General features: G+C 44.0%; 3 protein-coding genes across 8 annotated transcripts; 1 reads left to right on the forward strand and 2 right to left on the reverse strand.

The window, feature by feature from the left end:
- Positions 1-199: 199 nt before the first annotated feature.
- Positions 200-19,460, reverse strand: wdr33 (WD repeat domain 33). 4 transcript variants are annotated; one of them, XM_048247165.1, is made up of 23 exons: positions 19,255-19,460; positions 17,352-17,579; positions 17,057-17,125; positions 16,593-16,697; positions 16,166-16,261; positions 15,862-16,013; positions 13,926-14,023; positions 9,008-9,134; positions 8,654-8,808; positions 8,013-8,091; positions 7,732-7,842; positions 7,475-7,569; positions 7,304-7,390; positions 6,965-7,104; positions 6,685-6,837; positions 5,711-6,493; positions 5,513-5,573; positions 5,051-5,363; positions 4,800-4,862; positions 4,326-4,486; positions 3,467-3,565; positions 2,800-2,991; positions 200-1,343 (listed from the first exon to the last, which is right to left on the reverse strand). In XM_048247165.1, exons 2-23 carry the CDS (start codon positions 17,553-17,555, stop codon positions 1,186-1,188), a joined length of 3,501 nt encoding a protein of 1,166 aa, XP_048103122.1. In that variant the 5' UTR covers positions 17,556-17,579; positions 19,255-19,460; the 3' UTR covers positions 200-1,185. The 4 variants fall into 4 exon arrangements, with proteins under 4 accessions (XP_048103122.1, XP_048103113.1, XP_048103131.1 ...); XM_048247156.1 differs by having other exon boundaries at positions 5,051-5,366; XM_048247174.1 differs by lacking the exon at positions 4,800-4,862 and having other exon boundaries at positions 5,051-5,366.
- Positions 19,461-19,840: 380 nt separating this feature from the next.
- dusp28 (dual specificity phosphatase 28) lies at positions 19,841-27,406 on the forward strand. 3 transcript variants are annotated; one of them, XM_048241612.1, is made up of 5 exons: positions 19,841-19,992; positions 20,571-20,937; positions 21,139-21,227; positions 21,425-21,529; positions 27,320-27,406. In XM_048241612.1, the coding sequence occupies exons 2-4, from the start codon at positions 20,593-20,595 to the stop codon at positions 21,525-21,527; spliced, it is 537 nt and encodes a 178-aa protein (XP_048097569.1). In that variant the 5' UTR covers positions 19,841-19,992; positions 20,571-20,592; the 3' UTR covers positions 21,528-21,529; positions 27,320-27,406. The 3 variants fall into 3 exon arrangements, 2 of the variants coding, with proteins under 2 accessions (XP_048097569.1, XP_048097561.1); XM_048241604.1 differs by lacking the exon at positions 27,320-27,406 and having other exon boundaries at positions 19,842-19,992; positions 21,425-23,834; XR_007193382.1 differs by lacking the exon at positions 27,320-27,406 and having other exon boundaries at positions 19,844-19,992; positions 21,139-21,371; positions 21,435-21,525.
- LOC125293519 (vitamin K-dependent protein C-like) lies at positions 24,247-27,237 on the reverse strand. Its single transcript, XM_048241470.1, has 10 exons — positions 27,183-27,237; positions 26,903-27,001; positions 26,644-26,727; positions 26,318-26,475; positions 25,945-25,969; positions 25,742-25,852; positions 25,505-25,645; positions 25,261-25,382; positions 24,998-25,112; positions 24,247-24,892 (listed from the first exon to the last, which is right to left on the reverse strand). Exons 3-10 carry the CDS (start codon positions 26,708-26,710, stop codon positions 24,339-24,341), a joined length of 1,293 nt encoding a protein of 430 aa, XP_048097427.1. The 5' UTR covers positions 26,711-26,727; positions 26,903-27,001; positions 27,183-27,237; the 3' UTR covers positions 24,247-24,338.
- Positions 27,407-27,669: the final 263 nt, after the last annotated feature.

Genomic DNA, 27,669 nt, shown 5'->3' on the forward strand with positions numbered 1-27,669 from the left:
GCGCTTGCAAAATGCCTACTGGTTCTCATTCAATCTTTTCTTCTTCACTTAATCTGGTGAAATCTTAATTAAGCATCCACTATAACATAAGAATGCAATGCATAAAAGGGTGCAAAAATGTGAACTTGTGTTTCTCCATCTCAGAGGAACATGCTTGTATATTCCATGTGTGTTTGCAGCTAACAGATAGATTCTCTTCAATGATGAAACATTACCATTTTTATCTGGTGACATACACACAACAAAAAACCAGACTGATGAATTTATACAAATTTTGCACAAATTCTATTGTCTCATACAAAAAAACGATGACAATCTCTTGACAAACTGTACATTTAGAAACAAAGCCAGCAGCCTCGATTCTCATGAGTGGCCTGGTAATGTTACAGAATAATTTTGTTCCATTATTTTACACAAAAAGGAAAATTTGAACAGAGTCCCCAGCTGGGACAGAGTGGCTAGAGGCCGTTTTCAGAATTTTCATTTCATGTTCAGCCTGGAAGTCATTTTTCCTCTGGACGGACATGGCTCGGGCCAGAGATGGAGGTCTGAAGGGTCCACATCAGTCCAAGGAGAAGGTGGCTGGGTTAGAGCACCAGTCAGCCGGCAGCCGGTGGGGGCACGTTGAACAGTGACTGGCACGTGAGCTGTGCCGTGCTCTGCATCATACACAAAGTTCTGACACGAAAGAACCCATTGTGTGACTGACCGACATCAGAGCACCACACCATTTAGGCTCACTCATCCATAACCAACCAGCTGAAAAACCCATACACGCACACAGAAAAGAAAAAAAAAAAAGAAAGACAAACAAAAGGACATGGAGCCATCAGTCCAACAGCTAGAGTGAGGGGTGCACATTGTCCAGAGGTCTGTGGCAGACATCCACTCCTCTCTGAGAGAGCAGTGGACTTCAGCTTTTCACTTCATTCAGTCACCACGAGTAGGCCCAAGGAGCCCAGCAGTCCGACACACCCATCACCTCACGTGAGGAACCGGCCAGAGTGAAAAGTTAGGGCCACGCCCATCACGTTGCCGGGGAAAGGGAAACGTCATATGTCCAATAAACACCCTTTCTCCTACCCGTGGTCAGAGCCCTGGGCGTCTGTGGTGTCCGGGAGTCTTGCGGGCTCCTCTCAGCGCCGTCCACTCCTCCGTCCTCAGGGGCCCCGGGCTCTCGCCGTCCTATCGACCGCGGCCGCCCCGCATGGACCCGCGGCGTGTGGTTGGTCCCGAGCCGGGGCCGCCTCCGCCCCTGTCTGAGCCGCCTCCCCGGCCCCAGCCTCCTCGGCCCCCTCGCCCCGGGGGTCCGTAGCCACCCTCTTCTCGTGGGGGCGGTCGACCTGAGACAGGAGAATCAGCAAATTAGTCACCAATTACAGATGTAACGGTATGAAAATTTAACATGACGATTATAGTGACCAAAATGATCACTGTTGTCCGTATTACCGCAGTGATTTTCGAATGTGTTGAAAATGTTTCGGAGTCAACAGAATAGCATAGTGTCTTGTCATAAAAGTGGTGTGGCTCCTTTAAGAGAAAAAGGCTCCCCCTTTTTGTTACTTGGTGCGTGTTAGTGCAGAGGGAGTGAGAAAACGCATATGCAAAAGGAAGTCAGATTGGCTGGCGACTGAGGTAAAGTTAGTGAATTGTTGAAACTAAATAAAGCTGCAACTCCTTTGACTGAAGCTATATCTTGTGCATGCCTGTTGCTCACAACTAGCCTACCATAAGGGAGAGCCGGGATGATCTAAACACTTTTTAATTAAACGTAATTTACAAAAAGATCGGGCCACACTGAAAGTTAATATTTTGTCACTAGCAACCTTCATCTGTCCTCTGTCAAATATATTCAGCATTTTCAGCTCTAAACAAAACCGTTCAGGAATTATTTAAATAAAAGCGTAATGTGAGTAATGTTTCATTTGTCCCTTCTGGTTGGGATAAATGAAGCAGGCATGGGTGACAAGAAAAGCCTAGGCTACAGTTTAAACTAGCCTATGTAAAGTTCCGACAATTTCAATATTTTACAACATATCGTGAATGAATGGCTGTCACAAGTTGTCGCTGTGGCCTAGTAGATGCCACAAGTGTTTATCACAACAAACTTTCAAGATGCAGTAGGCAACTGTGCATTCATAGACGAATGGTAAAAAGTTAAAACGTTCAAAAGTGTTATGCCACTTGTCCTATACATTTGGTAGATTCAACAGAGAACCATTCCTGTGAGAGTAGGCCTGTGAATGCACCACAGATCCACACATATAGCTAGGTTTATTTGTGTTTGCAGTCATCCTGAGATATGCATAGCAATGGCACATGATTTGAAACACATAACAAGCCCACGTTGCATGCTGCGCCTGTGCGCCTACTTTGGGGGACTCGGATGATGCTGGGAAGAATTCCACACAGGTTTTCCGCACCGCGGTAATTGAGATAATTAAAATCAAAACGGTAATTGTTATCGTCGAGAACTTGATCATGGTTTATCGTTACACCGGTAACCGTTACATCCCTATCACCAATACAGACTACCGGGTCATTCCATGTCTAATCAGACAGAATCCAATTTTTTTTCCAGATTTTTTTTTTTGTTCAATTACAATATTTTTGTGTTTTTTTTCCCCACCTGCATTCTTAAAAATGCCTTATTTTGGAAGCCAATACTTTATTAACCTGCCATTATTTTAAACCTCCAAACATATGAGCAAGACCATATTAAGGATAAACCTAAGTGGGATTGCATTTGGGGTAGCCAGTAGGAAAAGGAACATTTATGTGGGGGTGCGTCTCCCTCACCTGCTCCTCGGTCCTCTGGCCCGGCCCCGGGAGAGTCCTGCTCGTTGGAGCCCGGGCCGTCATGCCACGGACGCTTTCGTGGTGGCAGGGACGCCATATCCATGCCCTGCAGAGAGCCAGAGCGCTCTCGGCCAGCAGGCGATGGGCTGTCGTGGTGATCCTGACGTGGCCCGTCTCTGTAGCCCTCATGACCTACATAAACATCCACACGCACACAAACGCGCACCCAAACACATACATACCACACAAATGCACACACACACACACACACACACACACACAAATCAAATGTGCCCACACAAAAACGCACACACATCCAGCCGGAACACACACACACACAAGATGGTTTTCAATTCCATAGGACTTGGTAGCCAAAAAAGCAATGCAACACAAGGAGCAACATCAGTATACACAGGTAGAGAGCAGAGCACTCCATACTCCAAGGGTGAACCCTGTGTCTCAGTAAAGCACCAGCATGAGCACAAACTATATGATACAGGCCTATCTTAACCACCCTCTCTTATCTAGCCTTATCTACACTACCTTATCTATGCATCAACACTCCCCTACATTACTACACTACCCACCCTCCCCAAAAGGAAAAGTTAGCTGTCTTTAGCACTCACACTATGGCACACAGCACAAAGCCCTTAGCGTTTAGGTTTACCTGGGTCTCTACCCCCTTCCCAGCCCTCTTGGTTTCTTCCTCCCTCATAGTGAGGGGGATACTCGTCAGGGGTGGGGAGCAAGCCCTTCCTTCCACCTCCTGAGAAGAAAGATGACCCGTTAAGAATGTGCCGCTACACTCCGGGCCACTGAAGGCAAGCAAACATGCAAAAGTACAGAAGGGAGCTATGAGGGGATGGGAGGAGAAGGGAACCAAAAAACAAAAAAAGGAGTGGAGTTAAAAGGTTATTGTGGCGCGAGTTAGATACAGGTGCTGGTGTTAAGGACACCTGTGGCCCAAGGCTTTATCCCCGGACTTAAACACCGGTGCGTAGCCGTGTTTCCGGAGCTGTAACATCGGGGACATTAGCTAATAATGCTAGAAACTTCTAAACAGTGCTATGCAACTACACCACGAGCATACGTAAAATGAATTACAAGGACATTTAAACAAGTCATGAATTGGTAAGAAGCAGTATCCTTCATTCTTTTAAAAAGTTTTAATATATCTGTAGATCGCTTTTCGTCACAAATATAAGCAAATAAGGAAACTTCTATTGCTATGCAACCCTAAACCAATGCTAGCGGTCTGTTAAAATTTCTCCGATTTTATTGATGCATCGTATTCAATTCCAAAAGTCCTCGGTTCAGCCCCAATTCGGCCCTGCCCTACTCCAGGGTCGACTTCAATAGAGGAAGTCCGAGGCTTTACCCCAGACACCGGGGTTTTACCCCATAGTGGAAAAGGGCCAATGGTAGCCCTTTCCTGCGTGATTTCCTAGTGAGGGGGTGAAGGAGGAGGAGGAGGAGGAGAAGTCACAGTGGATCTAGAGTGCAGTTTGTGGTGTTTGTGAACTGACCTCCGCGGGGTGGTCCTCCTCCGCGTGGCCGACCTCGTCCTCGACTCTCCCAGCCCTGGCCAACGTCCTCCTGGGCTTCGAAGCCCTCCTCGCCTCCGTACTCTTCAGGGAAGCCCCGGCCACCGCGCCCCTGGGGGCCTCCTGGTCCTCCCCGCCGGAACCTGTGCACAAGAGCAGCCGCACCCCGCTTAGAAAACATTTACAACTTCACACAGCAAAAAGAAAGAAGGGGGATTTAATTGTGCCTTGAACTGGAAATTAGGAAGCTGTTCTGTGTTTTAAATGATCAGTGATGACTGGTCTTGTTCCACACCTCCCCAAAATGTCAGGGTGGTGCAGCGGACTGGGAGAACTACGAGTGTAAATTAAGTATGGGCAGTGCAGGATGCCCAGTTTTAGTCTGTCTCAAAAGAGGAGTGCTAACGTTCAGTGAATGAAGGACTGGGGTAAAGCAGTCTTTTTCAAACAACTGACCCGTCATCTCTGCCTCTCCTTCTCGGCTCAAACTCTTCCCCAGGGCCCTCATAGACATCAAACCTGCAGACCACAAAGCGGTCAGTGACATTCAGCACATGTGCCGTCCTACGTGTGTCTATGTGCGTGCTTGTGTGACATTAGCAGATGAGTAGCACAACAGGATCACAGGACCCCCTCATGACTGTGACACACTCCAAATCATCATGGCCTACAAGTGGAAACAGAAGAGAGCGAAGTATGCAAGCTACCTGTCGTGACCCCTGAACTCGCCGTCGCGCTGGTACCTCTCCTGGCCCTCCCAGTTACCCGAGGCTCCCCCGCGGTGACTCCTGGGGTCGCCCTGGTACTCAGAACCCCCTCTCCTCCAACCCTCGTCCGCACCGCGCCCGTGGAAGCCGCCGTCGGAGCCCTCAAACTCGGGTGGGCCGCGCCGGCCCTCCCTGGAGTCTCCCCAGTACGGGCCCCCTCCATCAGGGCCGTGGCCAGGACCCCCTGGGCCTCCGGGGCCCTGGCGATCAGGCGGCGGACCCAAGTGGTGGTTGGGAGGCCCCCGGGAACCATCTCCTTGGGAGAAAGGGATCGAACAATAGGAAATAGGAGAAGTGACAAACTGGTTACTTTTGTCCATTACAACCATGTACACATGTCTAGACAGACTAAGGAACACAGGACAAAAACGAAGGAGTTCCACAGAGCTTCATTGTCTTTACCATTGGGTCCTTGCTGTGCCATTCCATGCATCATTGACTGTGGACCGGGATTCTGTCCTCCCTGAAAAACACAATTTACATATAAGATACCAAGACACAGATGAGCAACGACTGCAATTACTATAGCTATAGAAGACGACTGTTTATACACATGGCTATTACTTTGAGGCTCTGGCTTACTTTCCCATGACTGATTACCTGATTGAACTGTCCTGGTTTACCCTGCTGCATGTATGGGGGTGGGCCCTGCATGTTTCCAGGAGGTCCTTGCATGTTCCCGGGAGGGCCCTGCATATTCCCAGGGGGTCCCTGCATGTGACCTGGAGGTCCCTGTCCATGCATTCCCCCAGGGGGAGGTCCTGGCATGTTGCCCATGCCATGCATGTTGCCCATTCCTGGGCCGGGCATGTTGCCATGAGTCCTGGGTGGACTGGCCATTGGAGGCCCCATCATGCCGCCCATCATGTTACCGTGGGGCGCTGGGCCCCGCATGTCCTGGTGCATCATGCCTCCCTGTGGTGGCCCCTGACTGTCTCGGGGCCCCATGCCCCGTGGAGGCATCATGCCACCAGGCGGGCCCTGCATCCCACCGGGGGGAGGCCCCTGCATCCCCCGCGGGCCGGGAGGCATGCCGTGGGGCCCCTGAGGGCCCATGTTCCTGGGGGGCCCCGGATGCCTCTGCATGCCCTGGGGGCCATGAAAGTCTGGAGGTCCCATCATGCCCTGCGGAGGGCCCTGTGGCCCTGGAGGCCCCATGTTGGGGCCCTGCGGCATGAAGGGACCCTGCATTCCCCCTGGACCCATGGGGGGCATGTTGGGTGGGGGCATCTGCTGTGGGGGCATGTTCTGGGGAAAGCCTTGGGGAGGTGGTGGCATCGGTCCTCCCTGGCCGGGGAAAGGGGGCATTGCCCCAGGTTGACCACCAGGGGGAGGCATGCCCTGCTCGGACTGTAGCTGAGCCATCCGTTCAATCTTCAGTTGCTGGGAAGAGGGTGGAAGAGGAGTCACATTAGAACCCAAGGGCTTCCATCATTATCACAAACACATAACATAAACCAGGCAGTGAAGCATTCAATGTTTAGCATAAAATAAATATAATTAATGTTTATTGCATATTGAAATAATGTGTCTGTGTGTGCGTGTATGTGTGTGCGTGTCTGTGGAATACTCACCTCCAGCAGCATTGGGTTAGTGTACTGTAGAGCAGCCATTTCCTGCTCTATTTCTGCCTGGGTCTTCTTTTTTCCATCTACCTTCTTCTCATCCTTCCTTTCTTTTGGCATCTCAGGAGTGGGGAGGGCAGGCACCTTGTTCTCTGACCAGGCCTGGCAGGGAGCAGAGTGTGTGGGAGCATGTGAGAAATACCTCAGAGCAATGGCAGCAAGTGCAGCCGGACCCAAAGAACCAAACAGAAACAGGCACCGGGGAGGGTTGGGGTACTGGCACTCTTACCTGTTGAAACTGGGCTGGGATAGGTTTGGCGTAGGGCACTTTCTTCTGTGGAACTTTCTTCAGGTCCTTCTGCATGAGGTCCTCCATTCCCCAGTCCAGCCCTGGGATTGTCATCTCTGCCTCAGCTGCTGGTTCTTTATCTGAAGATGGCAAACAACAGCAGGTTAGCCTCTCTGGATTGGTCAAGGTATGGTCCAAGTTCTAGACTGACTATGGCTGTGCACTGGTAGCACCATGAAAGTCAGAGGTGATTATATGATTAAAGAAATGATGTGAGCCATTAAAAAAGAGAAACAAAGCAACAGATACAGAGAAATGACAATGTGCTTTAGTGCTTACTAGTCTGCTCCTGTTCCATGGCCACTTTCAGCTGCTCTGGGATTCCCATGCCAGGGATGGCAGCCAAGCTGTTGGGTTCATTGTCATCTGCAAACCCAATGAAAACCAGGTTAGGCACCATACACCCACAGTCCATGTACCTTCAGCGATACCTCTGTCAAACACACTCACCGTATTCCACGCCATCCTCTGACATCCCTGGTAACAGGTTCAGATTGTACCGGTCGCGCATTTTGTCTCCTGGGCGATTTCTGGTCCAAAATTTGCTGAAGACAAAAGAGACAATTTTAGGTCAATTTTACATCACTTGGTGGTTTACCAAGACTTCTCAAGAGTAGTTATTAGTAGATACTCCTACTACCTATCAGTACAGTAAATTGCACTGCCTTCAGTGACTGAGTGCTTTATGCAGACCTACTGGGACTAACCTTGTATGGTCGTTGGAACCAGAGCACAGGATGTGACCAAGTGGGTGCCAGGCGAGACTCCAGATCATGCCCTCATGTGCCATCTCCATGCCACCAACTTCCTTCTCAACCCTGGCAACACACAAACACAAGTTTCAGTTCCAACAGCTATCTCAACAACAAAATAATATATAAAAAGAACACCTTGAGCTATTCAAAAACCACACGAGAAGGACTGAGAAATGTTCGTAAGATGAATAATGAGGTGAATTGTGTGTGGCTCGTGTTTATAGTACTCTTACCCTGCATTCCAGAAGAGCAGGGATCCATCTGAGCCCCCACTAGCAAACATTCCCTCATGAACAGGGTGCCAGGCCACAGCTACGGCAAGAAAAACACATTACAAGAACAGAATACAGCGCATTGGGATACCTTTTCATGAGCAGAGTCCAGTGTTTCCCATACATTGACTAATCTGTGGTGGGGCGCCACGAAATAAAAATCGGCCGCCGGATGTCGAATTTAGCATGCTTATCCTACTTACAGCTGCTTGTCAATTTCGTTGAAGGGCACATTTTATTGACTCTGACACTGAATGTTTGCAAAATTCCGATGTAAATGGAAAAGTGTTTTCCAAAATTCAAAAGTGCTTGTCCCAAGGAGAAGTACGAACCTTTATTTTAACTATGTAGAAAACGTTATGAATTGCATCCACACATCAGCAGCCTTTCAACTGTGTTACAATTGTAAGGGTTCCCTCAAACGTCTTAAAGTGACAGGCACTCAATTAGACCTATACACTACCAAGACGATCTTAATTCCCCCCCCCCTTCCCGTTGTCCAAGTTAGCTACCGCCACAAATTTAATCCAATTCTGTGGGAAACACTGAGAGTCGCACACAGCAAATTGCAGTTCAAAAACACACACTTGCCCCAGACATACCTGTGGCCTCTTTTTTGTGGCCTCTGAAGACCTGCAGCTCCTCTTTCAGGTTCCGAATGTCGAAAAGCTTGCACAGGTGGTCACGCGACGCCGTCAAAAGCCAGTTGCCGTTTTGGTTCCACTTCACCTCCATCACGGTGTTCTTGTGGGCGTGACTGGAAAAACATGTCTAAATTAACAAACGGCTTAACAGAGGCTCCTACATACTCCATTTTGAATCCTCATGCTTCAAGACATTTTCAATCCTCTCTTTCGTTTTAATGACTTTGTTTTTACTTTCTTCTACTCTGGCATCTCATATGCTTGAAATGCTGTGACAAGCTGAGGAATTGCAGTAGACCATGACTAACTTACAGCGTGGCCAAACTCTGCCCCGTCTTTGGGTCCCAAAATTTGATGGGCTGTTGGCTGTCTTTGCTTCCGGATACCACCAGCCCCTTGGTGGGATGCCAGTCCACACACTTCACATCTGCACCGTGACCTGGGAACCAAGAGAGGAAGACATGCTGCAGTTGTCTGTCTACGTTGGAAAGAGGCCCAGTACAGCCCAAACACTGCCCAGTGTTACAGAAAACCCACTGACAAGAGTAGAACACAAATAGCAGTGCACATTGTTGGCAAACAGAATTAACTACTGAGCTTGTATTATTGGTAGATCATTTTAGCATGCGTAGATGTATTTCCAATATATTACTGATGCACATTTTTCATGTAATATCTACATTGCATCCAACTCATGAGGGTAGGGATCATTTCAATATACACCGCCATCTCAGACCACATACCAAGCCAATACTGTATGATGTAGTACAATACAGTACAATAGTATGCTGTGACAGAACAGCCCTGTATTTGTCAATATATGAACACATTTGTGCATATTGCTCCTAATTTTCACCTGGGATCAATACAGCATCAATCACAAGTGTGTGTGTGTGGGTGGGAGTGTGCATACATGACAGAGGGTGAGATGGGGACTGGCAAAAAATAACAATAACCCTGACATACTGGGAAAAAACTGATGTGTGACTATCAAGTAGTAAAATCCTAACAAGTAAAACTAATTTTTAGTTTGTTTTTGCTTAACATCGCATACTTAAGAATAAATGGAGAGTGCATCAGTGGATCAGCTTTTATTTATAACAAGTGGACAATATACTAGCCGTCATGCAAAAATTGCTTATTTTATGTCTGAGATAGCTGCGAACATTTGGCAACATGATAGACCACAGCACATTCCGAGCCTCTTCCTTATAAATTCACTGTGCACACCTGATGATCCCCTAACAACGGAACAGTTGATCAGCCGAGTTGTGGCACAACATTTGCGGTGGGCTCCTGGAGTAGGAATTAGATGTAGCTCAACATGGTATGTTTCTTCTAGGTGAAGCTAGTGAGGGACTCACATGCCGGTCATAAAATGAGTATGAGGCAAGGAAACATTGCTGAGGTGATCGAAGTGTATAAAAAAACGTCTTTTTGAGTGGGCCAATCCCAGAAGAAAACACTTAAAACATTTCCAAGAGGCAGCAAAACCACCTAAAATCAAAATGAAATGCTGCCCAACTGCATATCACAGCTGTGACCCCTATGACCCACTGGCCTAATTCACCTGCTTCAAAACCACAGAGAAGTCCTTTAAAGTCAATTTTATGAGTTTCTTTTCCTTGCTGTAAACTAAACAGGTAACCAGAATATATGTTTTCTACTTTTCTACTGGCCAAATGCCAAAAACTTTTCACCTGTTTCTCATCTCGATCAATACAGATCTGCCATCAGAAGTGGTTAATGAACATATTTCAAAAATAAGTCACTGATTATTGCAACTCTCATCACATACAGCTCAATTTAATAATCAATTTCCTCAATGTCTCGACTACCTGATTAAGTGATCCTTAATGACTATTAAAAGAGTAGCTCTAAAATTACCTGAAATCATTGGTTATATGTCGCAGTACTCAGGAAAACACCTTAACAGTATGACAACCGCCAAAGACCATCTAACCGTACACACCGACATGTTGGATTAAACTTTGGTCAATTACATAAAGCCTCAATCAGATAAAAAAAAAAAAAAAATGCACAGCCTATCCTACTCAAAGTCTCTGAAAATTCATTCACATTTACATTTGAAAGCACTTGTGAGAGAGGTAAAGGATAGGCCTGGCACCTTCAATCTTTCAGTGATCAGATGACTGTTCATTATAGACACACTGACTGCTTCTTAAGAAGTTAATTAGTCATGACACAGTTGCACAAGGAAATAAACTAAAATAACTTGTACAGGGAATATTTCACAATTGTACAAGCAAAAGAACTTCACCATATTCAAGGCTACAGTCAAGTAGGCTCCACAATGGAAGATTACGCATCATTCCAGGTTTACATAGCCAACCCTCTCTCCCCACGTCATATAAACGTTAATAGTGAAATTCCTTTAACATAGCCTATTGTTGGTGTGGATCATGACTATGTCTGTAATAATCTAAACAAGCATTATTCAGTCAGACATTTTCCATGTACATATCAAAAAGTAGACTAGGAATGGTCAGTTCCTACAAGACAATATAGTCCTAACCAATTCATTTTAACTTTACATTTTTCTTTACTACTCCAAATAGTAACATAATGATACAGCCCTCTCTCTGTGTGTGTGTGTGTGTGTAAGGTACACAGCAGTCGTGATCATTTAAGTTTGAGGCCACCACTGAATTTGTAGCTTTATCAGTGTTACAACTACTCTTCCTATATGTTGTATGCTAATATAGTAAATGATAAATAAATAGTGGTAATCATGCTTCTGTCAAAACAACCTAATGGTGGCCTAAGACTTTTACACAGTACTCTCTCTCTCTCTGAAGGTGTGTGTGTGTAAACTTAAAAAAGCCACCACAGCAAAATTGAAATTTGTAATCTAAGTGCAGGCAGCTCACCAAACAAGTTATTTAATCAAGAACTTATCCATACGTGGGCCTTATATTACACACCTATTTTGCAGTTTTGATAACAATATGATTGAACCTCTTAATGATACTACTAAGAAAACTAATCCATGTGCATACATGGTTTATGCACAGAAAAAGAAAACATACTGAATAGTCAATCACGAACCACCTAAATATTTATATCAAGACTACTTTGCATAGGACAATGCAGGCACGGGGGCATAAAAATACTAAATGAGTTGTGCTTCTGGGAAGTGGAGTAAAGAAAATGTTAAGCTAAATGGAGGATAAAGTAGACACCTGGAATAAATTGTTGTGCCCCATAAATTCCAATAAAATGTTATGTTGTTTTAGACTTCTATGCAGGAAGTTGACTAATTGTTAATTAAGTTAGCGAAAGCAGATAAATGCATAGGAGTTACTTTGCAGATCATTCACACACTCATTCAGTCATTCCCTGACCAGAAAGCAAGATGGCTCGCGTGCTTTAACTGAACAAGCTAGGCAGTGTCGGCCAAGAATGGTCTAGGAACACTCAGTTGGCAACCACCTGGTGGAGTGGATTAGCTAGCTCTAGACAGTCATTTTCCATGACAGAAGGGGGGCGCTGTCTTTCAAAACTAGCCGAAACTGTGCTAGAAGAGGTTAGCATATATACAACAACACCGCTAACTTCAACGTTCGACTGATTTGTTTCAAGTAAAAAAAAGGGCTTTTTTTAGTTTGTGTTTGATGCTGTTGATGTCCATACGCAATGTATTGATATTGCTTTAAATTGAAATGTGAACGAAGAATCAACAATAAATGGCAGTATGAGATACCAGGGAATTTCCCCCCTTAAAGCTGCAGTTGGCAAGTCTGACAGGTTGAGGGGACTTAGCCAAAATTTTGAATGTTTACAACTCTTATGCCCCTCCCCCACTACCACCAAGCACCCCCTCATCTACTTTGTGCTCGTCAGTGCGCACCAGACTGTGATTGACAGTCAGATCTCACACAGCCCTGTTCTGATTGGACCAGAAGAACTGGGAGCTGTCCATTTTTTGCAAAACAAATAACAGGCTCTAAGTGGAGGTAGAAGTGCAGGTTTCTTTCCAAATCCGGGTGATTTATGTTGTTCTGTCGGAGCACAGTGTCAGTTTCAGTGAATATGATAAAAAAAATCTTGCCAAGAGCAGCTTTAAACGTGTGGTAGTGAAAATTGTTGGGGAGTTAAGTTAGGTTCTTGAGGTATTAAACTACCTATAAATCAAATAGAATCCCAATAACAGTTAGAGCAGGCCAACTAACTAGTACAATTCAAATATACCTGGGTAGTAGCAGGAAAGTAGCACCACATAAACATGAAATTAAACCCATATTAAACTAGGTTTTAACCTAAGGTGGGGGGAGTATCATAAGTGTATTTCACACACTGTATATTGCACATAGAAATGAATACACCAGAAAATAAGACACTGATACTATTGTGATGTACAGCCCTTAAGAGGTGCAGTCAATATGCTTACACAAGAGGCAATATCCTGACTATAACCCTCAGTTATTGACATTACATTATAAAATATGTGTTTTATTTTTGCGGGTAATTTTGAAAGGAAATTTGCCAGAAAGTGTCTTAAGGAGAGAACTAAGGGACTTCTTCCAAGAGTGTGGACATGTCACAAAGCAGATAAAAACAAATACCACAAAAGCGATAAACACAAACAAATTAAATTTCCTTAGTACTTAATATTCTTTAAAAAAAATAATTGAAATTTCAATAGCTTTAAGCTTTTATTTATCGTTCATTGAGGATATCTATCACGTAAAATCAAAACCTTTATTATGTTCTTTATTTGGTATTAATACTTATTGCAAAGTTAGCAGGGTTTACAAAGGGTAAGGATAGAACAAGAAAATCTTGACTACAATAATTTACTGCAGTGCTAAATGTAACACCCAGGACAGTCTCTCATGAATGCATCATCCAGAGATATCTAATTAAATTGCAAAGGGTAAAACACATCTCAACATTTGTGCAAATTATACACTCAGTGGAAATGGCTCATGACACGGTAAAAACAAAAACTGGTACTAACGACCAACCCTTTTGATCAATGCGAGCGAACTCATGAAAAGATGGTATGAATGGGTGTTTTGCCCTCTGCAGTTATTTTGTTTTCCTGGGGGGTGGGGTGGGGGCCACACAGAGAAAGAGAGGATGTGTGTGCTGCAATTTTGTTTGTGAGTGAACCAGAGTGCAACCATTCATTTAAGAATACACAAGAGCATGATATTGCAGTGTTATAATAGGTGCAGTGCATCTCCACTGGTTAACAGAAACATACCTCTAAGAATCCTCTCTTCATGACAGCGGAGAAAGTCCCAGATGCGCACAGTTCCGTCATCAGAGCAAGTGGCAAATTTATTATCCGTGGGTGAGAAACTGAAGACACAGCAGGAAGAAAATCAACATTGCAGGAAGACTAAGCAGGCCTTGGCAGCTTCAACACACCAAGACTGAGGAAGTGCCCGAGTCTGGCTTCTCTGTCAACATTGCTGTCAGGAAGAACCAGCGAGCTGCCCTCAAGACTCCAAAGAGGTCAGAATCTGCTGCTTGACACCTTACAATTGTCACTGACCCTAAACTATAGCTACATTCACACCGCAAGTCTTAATGCTCAATTCGGATTTTTTTGCTCAGATCCGATTTTTTTTTTTTTTTTTGGCTGTTCACATTACCTTTTAAAATGTGGCCTATATCAGATTCCAGTGTGAACTGTTTGCGGTTCCGAACTGACCCGCATGCACAAAAGAATAATAACATCAATGACATCAGCTAACTCCCGCTCATAATTGTGACAAACGTCTATGTAGATTGACGTAAAAGTCGCATCAAATCCGCCTTGGTTGTTCACACTGCGGCCGCATTGAAAAAAATCAGACCTGGGTCTGATTCAGGACCACATATGAAAGTGGTCTAAATCAGTTTTGAAAAAATCAGATCTGGGCAAGATTTGAGTGTTCACACTAGCCTACTTCTGAAGAAGTCTAACCTGGTTACTTGACCACCCCAAAAAATCAGATTTGGGCCACTTTTGCCTGCAGTCTGAACGTGTGTCTATGTCTACTGCGTTTCCAGTGTGGCTTTGGTTAAAACTGAATCTACCGTGTACTCTGAATAAGAGATCACAACCAGAACTACATGTTAACTCTAGACCTGAAGCACAATGAGGGTAAACCAAACCAAATAAACAGACGTCCTCAACCCATCCGTCTCAAAATCAAGCACATATTCCATATTAATGCTTTCCAAAGACCCAACAACATTAAAACTTTATAAGGCAAGTAAAACTAGCACCCATCTTCGTCTGGAATAGCCTCAACATATTCTTGCACAAAACAACTCTTCCTAAAACTGTTCCTTACATCCTCTTATTTCAAGCTAGGAAGTTTTGTGCTGTTGAAGCATCGTTGTTGTTGAAATAGGACCACACATTAGTAGGACATGACATTTAAACCACATTGAATGAAACCATAAAAGGTAGTTCCTGTCCCCTACAGCAGTGGCAGACCAGTGCACTCACAGTGAGTTCTCAAAAACCTGCAATATTACCACTTTTCTGGAACATTGTGCTAGATGTGACTTGTTTGAAATTGGTCAGATATTCAACCAATCATAAGAGTGCCACTGAGATACGCACTGGCATATGCAGTTATACTAAATACACTACCTGGCAGGATTAGTATTTGTTTACTTCAAGAGTTAAAGATCCAAACTTTATTTGAAACGTGGAACTCTTGAGGTGTGGCACTGACATTGGGGCAGTGAGGGACAGCTATGGGGGTGTGTCCGAATTGAAAAACTCAGCTTCAGGTGAGAACTACTGTACTGGTACGAGTCTCTCAGGCACCTAAGGAACTTTTTTTCTCCTTTCAGAGAAAATTCCTGTAAGACTGCCAATCCTTGCCTGTGTGCTGTTTTATCAGGTGTCGTCAAAACCTTTTATAAAAATAGATGTCAATTCTTTATTTAAAAAGAAGAACACACATAATAATAATGATAATAACTCATGAGCCACAGGTGATAAATCAGTGCAGTGTTGCGACAGCACACACATACATCCGTCAATAATCCAGGACATGAAAACAAAACAGCAGCAGAGGGAGGAGTGTACCAGAACAAAGAGCAACTTAGGGAGCCCCCTACAGGCAAATCCCCGACATTGCAGGGGCACTAACAGGCTTGGGTTAACTACAGAAAATGGTAGATTTGGTATAGACCTGGCCTCTCTAATCGCCTCCTTGTGGGCCTGGAACATCTTGACGTTGTTCATGTTGGACTGCCAGTACTTGATGTAGCCGCCGTGGTCTGCAGTCAGCATCCACATGTCGTTATGAGACCAGGTCATGGCCCTTACGGGAGTGTCATGTGCCTGGGGGAAGGAGACAGAGCAGTTTAACCACATGAACATACCAGGTAAAGAAAGTACAGACATCCGAAATACAGAAAATGTGTGGGTACAGAACGTAGCCTATTCACTTTAAATGAGCAGCCATTGCATTAACAGCGTCAGAAAGAGTTTACCTGTAAAATGGTCTCAAAGTTAAAGGTGAGGCCGTTCCACAAAGTGAACTCCCCACTGGAGGCCCCTGTGACCAATCGTCTGCCCTCAGGGGTCCACTGGGAAAAAACAAAGGGTGCGGAATCAGTGAGACTAGCAGGGGGAATAAAGTGACAAATTAATCAATTTGTCTGATAGCTGTCTCAGAAAAGATGCCAAATGCAGAGGAAACACAAATTATATCACTACAATGACGTATTATATAAACGTTATTACAGGCTCTATGCCCAACAGCAAGACATAACAACAACAAAAAAGGAATAGATACATAAACACATACAAACATACTCTGATATGTAAAACACAAAAATATTTGATCTAATAGTAAATACTAAAATGTTAAAGTTACAAGCCACTCCAGAAATGGGAAATTGCGAAATAATCCCTTACCCGCACAACAAAGACCGGGCATTTCACTTTGTTGGTTGAGGTTCTGACAAACTTTGTAGTGACTGCGTTCATGGGGTTGTTTAGCATACCCATGGGGGGCACAAGCTGCAGAAAAACAACACAGGTCATATACCTTGAGGATTCCAGGGAGAGAAACAATACTCTGTAGTATTTCATTCACCTCCTACCCTGATAAGCAGCCCCAAAGTCTAAATGATCATTTCAACAGCAACACAAAAACATCACTATCTTCACCTTCTAGCTTTGAGGCACAAACACTAGTTTCAGTAGGTATGTGTGATAAATGCATTCAATTTAAAGTCTTATTGGTCATGCATAAAGCACAGCTTTGGAAGGAGTATCCTACTTGCACTTTATGGAAATTATATGATCAGGATATGGCTTGTCAGTTCAAATTAGATGACTCAAAATCAACATAAATCAGACGTTGCATGTGTACTTACATCATTGTAACAACCTGCATCTGGCTGAATTGCACGGAAATCTCTATGGTCACGTTGCCACAGCCGATTCTGCAGGAGATGAAAAACGTTTAACAAGAGGCTACTGGTGCTCTCTTGTCCTGCTATTAAAAGAATTGTGTCAGACCCACACCCCAATCCTTAACAATGAGAATGTTTCGCACCAAGACATTGTGGTGACAAAACTTCACAGATTATTGCTTATTTCATATCCTAAATACACATATCTTTTTTTTCCAGAAAAGTCCCTGTCCAGAACACAATTTCATGTACATACCTCGAGGTATCTGATAACGGAGGGGTTGTAGTCGATGGTCTTGCGGTTGACAGCCTTCCTCATGCGCTTGCCATCGAATGTCAGCTGCTGCATGGCCTGCTGCTGGGCAAAATCTGGCCGCTTGTAGAAAAGCTGCCGTGGAGCCTGGTGCTGAAACCGAGGCATATGGAAGAACCGTGGCGGGGAACCGATGTCTGTCGCCATGGTGACCACTGGAGTCTGGGAAATCTGGGAAAGTTGAGAGGAAGGAAGTTGTGAGTGAACATTCTGCTGCAAACAGTTTAAACGTATATACATACATTACAAAGCAGCTGTGATGACCATGGTTAATAGTGTTCTGAACAAAGATTTGCATGTACTGTCTGCCATGTCTAGTTTTCTTGAGTGATACACTTCAATAATATTAACTAGTGGCCTAATTACTTAATTAGAATATCTACAACACTACATCTATAACACAGCCAAATGGCTGTTAATTGTCCATACATACAGTATGTGAGCACAGCAGTTCAATAAATCACACAGTGGTAGCTGATGTGACTGGGGGAACTTAAACTAAAAACGGAGGAATTTGCCCCACGCAGCCTAAAATCACCTAAAGAATTCCTCAGGAATACATCATAGTATGTCTTTTTTTATTATTCAATCTGACGAAAAAGTAACATATTCTCTGTGTAGGCCACATAAATTAATGTGCATTTGTAGAAAATTGAGTTGTAAATTGTGGCAGCTGAAAAGGCAGCACATGGAGTCCCACCCACTGCAACATAGTGGTCAGTCAATCTCAACACTAATGCCCTCAATGATTTGCTCTAAACCGAACTACAATGTGACCTTAACAGAATGCATAACAGACATCGCTTTGCAACCACGGACAGTCCTTATAATGCCTAAGTATTATAATAATAACCAAACTTCCATGACAAATGTTAAAGCATTCCCAAATGGTGAAGTGTGTTAAATATGTGAGACTATGGTGATTCATGCACATTTGACTTATCAGTTTGTAACATACAGACGTTTAAGCATTCCAATACAACGTTACATAAACAGGTAAGGTTACAATGAGGGTGTAAATGTGTTTTTGTAGGCGGTTAAGTTAATGTTAAGGGTTAAGACAAAATAGACAACAAAAACTTTACCGTTAAGTTACCGATATGTCATAGAGAAGTTTTATGATTAATAGTAAGATAATGATACTGTTTATAAAACAATGACGATGTTGTGTCCTTTATCCTGTAACTTAAATTGCTTTGTTTGAGAAATGTCCAGATCTCAATGGTTTGCGCAAACACGCGTTAGCCTAACGTTAGTTTCGCTAACGTTACAAAGCTAACGTTAACTTCCTCTGCTGTGAAATTAATATCACACATAAACGTCCCAACTATCTTTAACAATTAAAACACGAGGACAGCATGACAACTAAGACCCTGTGGCTTTCAGTGTGGCGGTGATGGAAGACTCAGGTCTCAGGATAAACTCAAACATCGATGAAACATTACCTGGTGGCCATCAATCTAAACCAAACCTTTGACCAACGGGAGTTTAGAATTAGCAAACGTTATGACAGAATCTTTTCCTGTTTCGGTTGCCGTGCTAATCACAATGGCTAGCTATCGATATTTAGCTAACTAGCTTGCTAAAAAGCTAGCAAGCTAAATAGCTTTGAAGCTCAGAGAACACGCACTACTTGACGGTACAAGGTTGAAACAGTCATTTTGGGTGTAACGCAATGCATTAGGATATGTATTTATTCGACATGTTCAAGAACAAAGCTACCATTCTCAAGAGATTCAGCATGTTTTTTCTCGCAAAACGTTTAAATGGCGCCCCATCCGACTCATCTTCTCTCCAGCTAACGTTAGCTAACATTAGCTAGCAAACTCGGTGTTGACGAACTCACCTACAATATCCAGTGTTGTGTCTATCTACAGTTTAAACACAACTCTTCCTTGAGCAGGTGAAAGTATTCTCGCTCCCTGCAAGAGTAAATCTGACAAATCTCCCTAATTGTGCCACTTCGACATTTTCGCTATTGCTAGTTGCCCATGGCCTCCGACTCGAGGCTATCCAGCATCTTCTTGTTGTGACATCATTACGTATACGGCGGGAGAACCAACGTCACGGTGTTCAAGTATCATTCTGCAGAAAAATAGTAACTGTTGTGATTTGAGCAATTTCCAACACACCAGAGCCTATCTATAAGGCTCTGCAACACACAAAGCTATGTTTCGACAAGATTCTACAATATCATAAATGCATCATTATATTGATATATTTGGTCTACATGTAATTCATTACGTTTGGGTCCTCCTCAGCTGATACATTCACCGTTTAAAATGAAGTAAATAAATTAATAAATAAATAATTAAATAAGTGTTTAGCTTCCCACACCAGCTGCTTAAATATTACATTGCATATTGCAAATTGCAATACAGCAACCTAACCTATGTCATATGATTTAAAGCTCGTGCGCATTTACAGGCCATGTGAGGGGAGGAGTTAGAAGCAGGCTAAAATAGAAGTGGGAGGATCTAGAGCCAGAGAGAGAGAATTCCGTGGGCAACAACAAATGGCAACGGGGTCCATGATAAGAAGAATGCCACTTCCCCTTGAACAAATAGAGAAGTTGACATATCAGGTCAGATGTTTTCACATTTACACAACTAATTTGATTTGTCTCCCATTTTGACTCACTAACACCTTACATTGATTCATGGTTGTTATTGTGTGCTCCAGTGTCAGTGTTGTGTGCTCCTCCTCATGGTTTGTATAGGCAGGCAGAGCCTACACAAGGTGTCACCTCCTCGTCATTCAGTGTAGACTAGGCCAATATGGCTAGAGTGATAGTGTGCTCACACTAATGCAACACCAAACACCCAAGAATGAGCATTAGGACCCAGAAGGAGCCTCTGTGTAGACTACCGGTATGCACTAAGCCTTTGCTGTAAATACAGCCTGCCGTGAAGCCATGGAGAAGAGCTCTATGTATGTATTTATCTAGTATGTATTTATCAGTTGCTCATCAGTTTCTGTTTTTGAAAGTGATAGGAAGCAGTTCAGAAAAGTATTGTAATGCTCATATATGTTTGAGATACATGGAGGGGGAGAGAGAGAGAGAGAGAGAGAGAGAGAGAGAGAAAGGACATGTGAGAAAAAAGACATCAGTTTAAATTACTGTGATTTCTGGTATTTCATGATTTTGTGACCCAAATTCAGTGAGAAAGAGGGGGAGAGAGAGATGCTGCAGCTGTGTAAAGTCACAGACTCCCTGTTCATCAGCAACGCACGATCAGCATGCAGTCCTGAGTTAATCCAGCAGGAGGCAGTCACTCTCTGCATCAACGTGTCTAAGCAGCAGCCCTTCCCCACTGGTCGGGTCAGCACGCTCCGGATCCCTGTCTACGATGACCCCAACGAGGACCTCTACCAGCACTTTGATCAATGTGCGGATGCCATAACCAAAGAAGCCATACGGGGTGGACACAGCGTTGTGTACTGTAAGAATGGCCGCAGTCGCTCAGCAACCATCTGTGTGGCATACCTAATGAAGCAACAGGGCCTGTCCTTAACAGAGGCCTTTCAGGTAGGAAGGGTGCTGTTTTGTAGATCAGATTCACTGCAATGTTCACAGTATCTCTCAAAATACACATGGTCTTGTTGAATGTGTCTAATGCAATGTATTTGCTTAATTCTATACCCAACACTGTCCAACACCACTACAATTTGCTGTGTTTGGAGGTATCTGGCTTGTATTATGCAATGTTTCTCCCACTTATGATTATAGACTGTGAAAAATGCCCGTTCAGTGGTGGAGCCAAACCCAGGTTTCTGGACCCAGCTGGAGAAATATGAGCAGGAACTGAAAACCAGGAGGTCAGAGGACAGCAACCCCCTCATCCACCCTCCATCCTGATTTAGTCTGTCTCCCTCCATCCTGATTTTACTTACCTGTTGGACTTTACACCAAACCTTTTCTGCTTGTACAATAATTATTAATGTACCTGCTGATGACACAACTATTTATTAGGGGAGAGGGTTATAAATAATTATAACTTTTTTATGAATTTCAGACCAGTGCAAATGCATAAACCCATGCGCTTCCTCCAACTGTCTGCTGAGCGACTGCTTCCATGGAGGAGACACTCATCACAGCATAAATTCAGTGGAATCTAGCGGTCTGTTTTCATTATGTCAAGTCAAGTCAAGTCAGTTTTATTTGTATAGCACATTTCACATGCACAGAGTGCAACTCAAAAGTGCCCCACACAGAAAACATTGACACATTAGACAAAAGATGCCGGACGGAGTGGCGTAGTCACCAACGTACCTACAATAAGACATAAACAGAAAAATTTACAAAATAACAAATGACACACAAGACAAAAGATGTCGGATGGAGTGTACCCAAGACACTTAAGACAGACAACAAACAAAGATTAACTAATAATAAAATAAATAAATACGAAATTAAAAATAAAGAAAAGTCTGTGTTAACTTAGTCCAACTCAGTCCAATTGGTTGAAAAATGTCCAAGGGCAATGATGATGGCATACAGCTGTGTCTATATAACAGCCCAATCCAGAGGATTTTACGTTAACGTTAGGCCTAGGCTTCTACTGGCAGTAGAGAGCACTGGAAGCATGACAGCCTGATGTCGTGGGCGATCTTGCAGATCAGCAACTTGGTGGACTTTTGACAGCGACAGTTTGTTGCTCCATGAGATGGCAGAGTTCTTTAACGTTAACATCTACTCAGTCCAGACTCCAAGCAGTTGGCATGGCAGTTAGCAGGTCAGCAACAGCTCGGTGGTCGCGGCAGATCTTTCGCAGAGTAGGTCCAGCTGTCCCGAGAAATCCCCTTGACCAGACAGTGAAGTGCAGCACCGCTCACGGATGGATGGAAGGATGTCAGAGGCCCAGGTCAAAAGCTAGCCATGGGAAGTTAACGGCATCAGCCGACTAGTAAGCAGTAAAAAGAGTAACTCAAAAACTATCAAAAATAACATAAATAAAGGGAGAATACATTTAACTACACAAATCAATAAAAAAAATGAACATAACATTACATAAAATGATGCCAGACAGAGCGGCGTGTCTCACCTGCTTAGGCCTACCCGTAACCTAGGCTACTTTATTAATTATGTCACAGTGACGTTGGAAGTGGGTGTGCACCTCCTAAACGCAACCAACACATTTGTCATTTTCTGTGTAGACAGACCCATGGCTACACTGGACATGTTGTCTTCTGTTCTCAGAGCATGCTTTCTGCAAGGTTAGGGCCTCCTGGGTTGCTAGCTTACAGGGATGCTGACGAGACACACTGCTCCGTCTGGCATCATTTTTTAGTTTGTTTTTGTTTATAATTTTATGTAATGTTCTGTTAATTGTTTGTATTTATTTGGCCAGTTCTTCCACGCGCAAGCCATTGACAATTATGAGTTTCATAGCGCAGGCCGCCGCTTGAGCGTACAATGTGAACCCCCCTTTAGTCAGACAGAAGACGGGCGCTGCTTTCTCTGTTGGTATTTCTATTCCAAAAACTGTGTTGAAATGGTGTGTTTAGCAGTCAGAATTTAAAAAATTTCCCCCGGACCCCCACTGACAACATCCGCACCCCCTCCCAGAAAATACTTCCAACATCCTGGTTATGTCATTATCTTTTGTTGCATGTTATTTATTCGCCTGTATGTGTATATAAGTTTTCACATTTAGACAAAATTAGTACTCATTGACTTTGTGAATACAGTCTGGTCGCTCATGATTGAGAAACCTTGCCAATACTAACATGGTGATGGGCATAGACATAGCTTAATTTTGAAATCCTTGGTCCATCCTAACCAATCTCAGGGATTATTTCCTACTTCGCCTGAGCTTTACAAACTGACAATAAATAGCATTGCCACTCAGGAAACAATGTAATTTATGTGGGCCTACCTTTGCTGTAAATAAATGTACACATTCTTCTGACTTCAATTTTTGATATTGACAGGCGTTGCTACTATAGTACCACAGCCACGTTTGATTTCAAAACTATAGCATCATCCTAGCTCTAATTGCTGATTGAGCAGGTAGTGAACTATGATGTTCCAGACCAGTATCTCCCTGAAAGGAGATCCAGATGGACAGGGTCAGGCTACAAAATTACTGGGTTGATTGAGGAAAGTTTATATTCAACAGGTCCTTCCATTGTTAAAATGGTCAAAAGCAGATACATGAAGCTGGATGATAACAAAAGCCATTAAAGTGTAACTCGGAGGAAAAAAATGGAGCAAAAACAACCTAGGGTCTATATACAGTAGTTAACAATAGCAAACTTTTGATTGAGAGCAAAATTACGTTAATTGGTGGTGGTTTGAGCAAGACCGTTTATTTGCTTACTGAATGGGCTTTACAGTGACGCCAACGAGGCAGGGTGCTACGTCACACGCAGGCATGCACACACAGAGGCATACACGCACCGCACACACACACACATAAACACACGCACACACACACACACACCTACATGCACGTATGCACACACACACACACACATAAACACACACACGCATTCAGGCACACGCACACACATATACACACCTACAGTACATGCACGCACACACACACACGTACACATACACATAAACACACGCACAGACGTAAAAAGACACACACATGCAGGCAAGCAGGCACACATACACTCATACACACACATACACACCCACACACACTCACAAGCGAAGTTAGCGAACCCACACACACATACACACACACACACAGAAGCACACATAAAACAAACACACTACTGTCTGCACACTCATTTACATACACAAAAGTAGGGAATGGAGTAGGAGATGGAAACGAATTGACAAGCGTGATTTATTTTTGTGGAGAGAATGTGCAGGACTGGGTGGCGATCATATTTTGTACCACTCTGCGGTACATCTAGTTTTTAATACATTTTTTGTTATTTCTGATGGCAGCAAGAGAAGTGGTAGAGAAGTGCCTACTCATACTTTTCACGAACTCTATCTATCCACTCTAGGTAGTTAGATACTTTAGTGTAGAAGCCCAGTTTGTCTTTGTGACCACAGCCTTCCCCCCAAGACACCAAACCAATCAGAAACCAGGTCTTGCGATACTCCACCATCATTGGCCCACCGCTGTCCCCCTCACAGGCGTCCTGTATTTCGCCCAACACACCGGCACACAGCATGTTCTCGGTCACCTTGCTCATCGTCGTTTGCTGGCATAAGGCGTGGTCCACCAGTGGGATTTCGATGAAGTTGAGGGCCTTACTGTAATGACAGTATGTCTCGTTCACCTTTCCCCAGCCTGTCACAATGGTGACTGTACCGTTGCGGTGTAGCACCCCTTCAGCTAGCCCTCGACTCGGCAAGCAGGCTGGTAGGATGTAGGTGGAGTATTTCACTGGTGCTGCCAGGCGCAGTAGTCCAATGTCATTGTCCATTGTTTTGCTGTCGTAATTCGGATGTGGAATAATGTCTGCCACCTGCACAGTGACCTCTGAATCCTCCTTCTTGCTGCGCACATAGTCACCTGTGGACACACCAGGCAGTCAGTCCTTCAGCTGAGAGAGTAATTCCACAAACACAGTCGCACTCACACTCACAGGAGGAGGAATGGTCAAGAAGGTCATCATACCTAATCTGACACTGATACGAGTAAGGTGTTCCAGACAATGAGCAGCAGTGAGGACCCAGCTCTTGTCTATTAGAACTCCCCCACAGTTGAATCTCCCAGAACTGAGTAAAAGAGCCTATGACATGGGAATGGATGTGACAAGTGTGACGACCGTGTAAAGCAAAAAAAATACATTCCCATCAATAGCCCTTTTGGTATAGTTGTTATAGCTATAGTATGCTATATTTGATTGATTGGGAGGTCAGGACTAGACAGTGCTGTACCTGCCAGGGACTCTCTCCCTTCATGCCCACTTCTCCTCCGGTTACCCATGGCATCAATCCTTCCATAGGCCCTGTATTGAATGCGGACTTGTGTATCAAAATCCTTCCGCAGGCATGGTTATCTATGAAACACAAAATATGTACAAGACAGGGAGACAGAGACAGAGGGAGAATATGCCTGACGTTGTTGTGGTATAATAGGCAGGAACTAAAATCATGCAGGGACATGAGGAGATAGGCTTACTGATAGGACTACAGGTTCTGAAATTTTCATGAAGCCTGAATCCTGGGAGACAGTTACAAGTGCGGACCAAGCCATCAGACCTCAAATTACACTCATGGTCACAATCGCCATTTTTCAGAGAGCAGTTAGAGGCTGTGCTGGCTAAAACAGGGTAGTTCAGATGTAAGTCATGTATGTTCGGCAACACTCATTGAAGATCAGACAGCCACAAGATAAATCTATGACCATGTAGCTTACGCTGATTACAGTATCTCCCCTCATAACCAGGATGACAGAGGCATTCAAAGGACTGGAACTTGTCCATGCATGTTCCATTGATGCATGGATTGGGCTCACACTGGTTGCCATCTGAAAAAAGACAAGAAGTCTTGTAAAACTACTGAGCCAGTGCAGTGCCTAGTGCCTACATATATTTCAGTAAATACAAAGACTTTACCAACCTTTATACACAGTCCAAAACTCCAGCTGAAAAGGGAGATTTCTATTATGACCACATGATTTGAATGAGAAGGAATGGCAGCATTTGGATACATGTTCAAGGACAGAGAGTAGAAGTACCACTATACTTGAGGAAGTGCTACTGTTTTGGAGCCTCTTTTAACCGTTGGTTAAAGTGGTTTAAGTTGCATGTGGAAAGGCAAGTAAATAGGCATCATGTCACTGCACTGAGTCAGCTGAATTCACACTGACTCTACCTCCAGATTCTGTTGTTGTGCCAAATAGCCAATAAAGGAAAAGCAAGCAGTTGTTCTCTCTGATCTTGGGCTGCTCACTACCAATGAATAATGGCTATTTCTGTACAGATGAACACACCGTTGCCTCTAGGGTCTGGAAGATCTCTCTGGCCTCCTCAAAGTCACAGATCTCTTCGACACATTCACGTTCTTTCGATGGTGGTCTGAGCTCCTCGAACACGCTATTAGCCCGTTTGGAGCGCAGAAGTGAATGTGCCTGTGGTCCACTGTAAAAGACTATTTTAAAGACTCTGTGAGAATGAGCAGTAGATAGATACTATTTGATTGTTTAGAAATGTCAGCACACATTCATATAAGCATCTCTACCATGTCAAACGATAGATGTTGATAGGACCCCCCACAATAATGCACTTGTAGATAAACCCTTCATAATTCCTGGCTTACCTGATCTGCTATACGCACTCACAGACCACAGCACAAGAAGACACAAGCAGAGCGAGGGTCGCCACATGATGGCTACAGAGCACTCTGAACACATCAGAGCATTTGTCAACACACTTTAGTCTATTCATAGTCAACATTTTATAATGGACATACATTCAATACAAACGTGTATCACTGTTTCAAAGATCATCTCTCGAAATTCTGTGAATTACATTTCGAACTGTCATAAGTTGACTGTTAAAAAAACTGTTGATCTTACCAAGTTACTGAGTTTATTGCCGGGCACTAGATGCAGAGCGTGCCAGTGGAATGAAGGTGGATTATCCAGTACCTTGCCTCAGCTGAGCTGCGTATCAATCTAATCCACATAACATTAGTCCATGAAATTGTAACCAACACTGCAACGTTCATATAACAACAGTTATAGTGAACCTGATTCCAGAAGACCAGTACATCAAACCAGAATAAATTATACTTAGTGACTCACTATTGGCAAGTCCAAAATAAAATGTAAATGGCAGAAGTATCTTTCTACTTACATTTTGAAAATAAAGGATGGTTGTGGATGACAGATGTGATGTTTAAACAGCGTTAATGACTAACTTCAGATGTTGACTTAAAGTCCACAGTCTGACTGTGATTGTTGTTCTTTCATGATTTTGTGACTCATATTCAGTGTGAGAGATGCTGCAGCTGTGTAAGGTCACAGACTCCCTGTTCATCAGCAACGCACGATCAGCATGCAGTCCTGAGTTAATCCAGCAGGAGGCAGTCACTCTCTGCATCAACGTGTCTAAGCAGCAGCCCTCCCCCACTGGTCGCGTCATCACGCTCCGGATCCCTGTCTACGATGACCCTAACGAGGACCTCTACCAGCACTTTGATCAATGTGCGGATGCCATAGCCAAAGAAGCCATACGGGGTGGACACAGCGTTGCGTACTGTAAGAATGGCCGCAGTCGCTCGGCAACCATCTGTGTGGCATACCTAATGAAGCAACAGGGCCTGTCCTTAACAGAGGCCTTT

The sequence above is a fragment of the Alosa alosa genome, chromosome 1 (assembly GCF_017589495.1).
Source record: "Alosa alosa isolate M-15738 ecotype Scorff River chromosome 1, AALO_Geno_1.1, whole genome shotgun sequence".
Taxonomy (NCBI): domain Eukaryota; kingdom Metazoa; phylum Chordata; class Actinopteri; order Clupeiformes; family Clupeidae; genus Alosa; species Alosa alosa.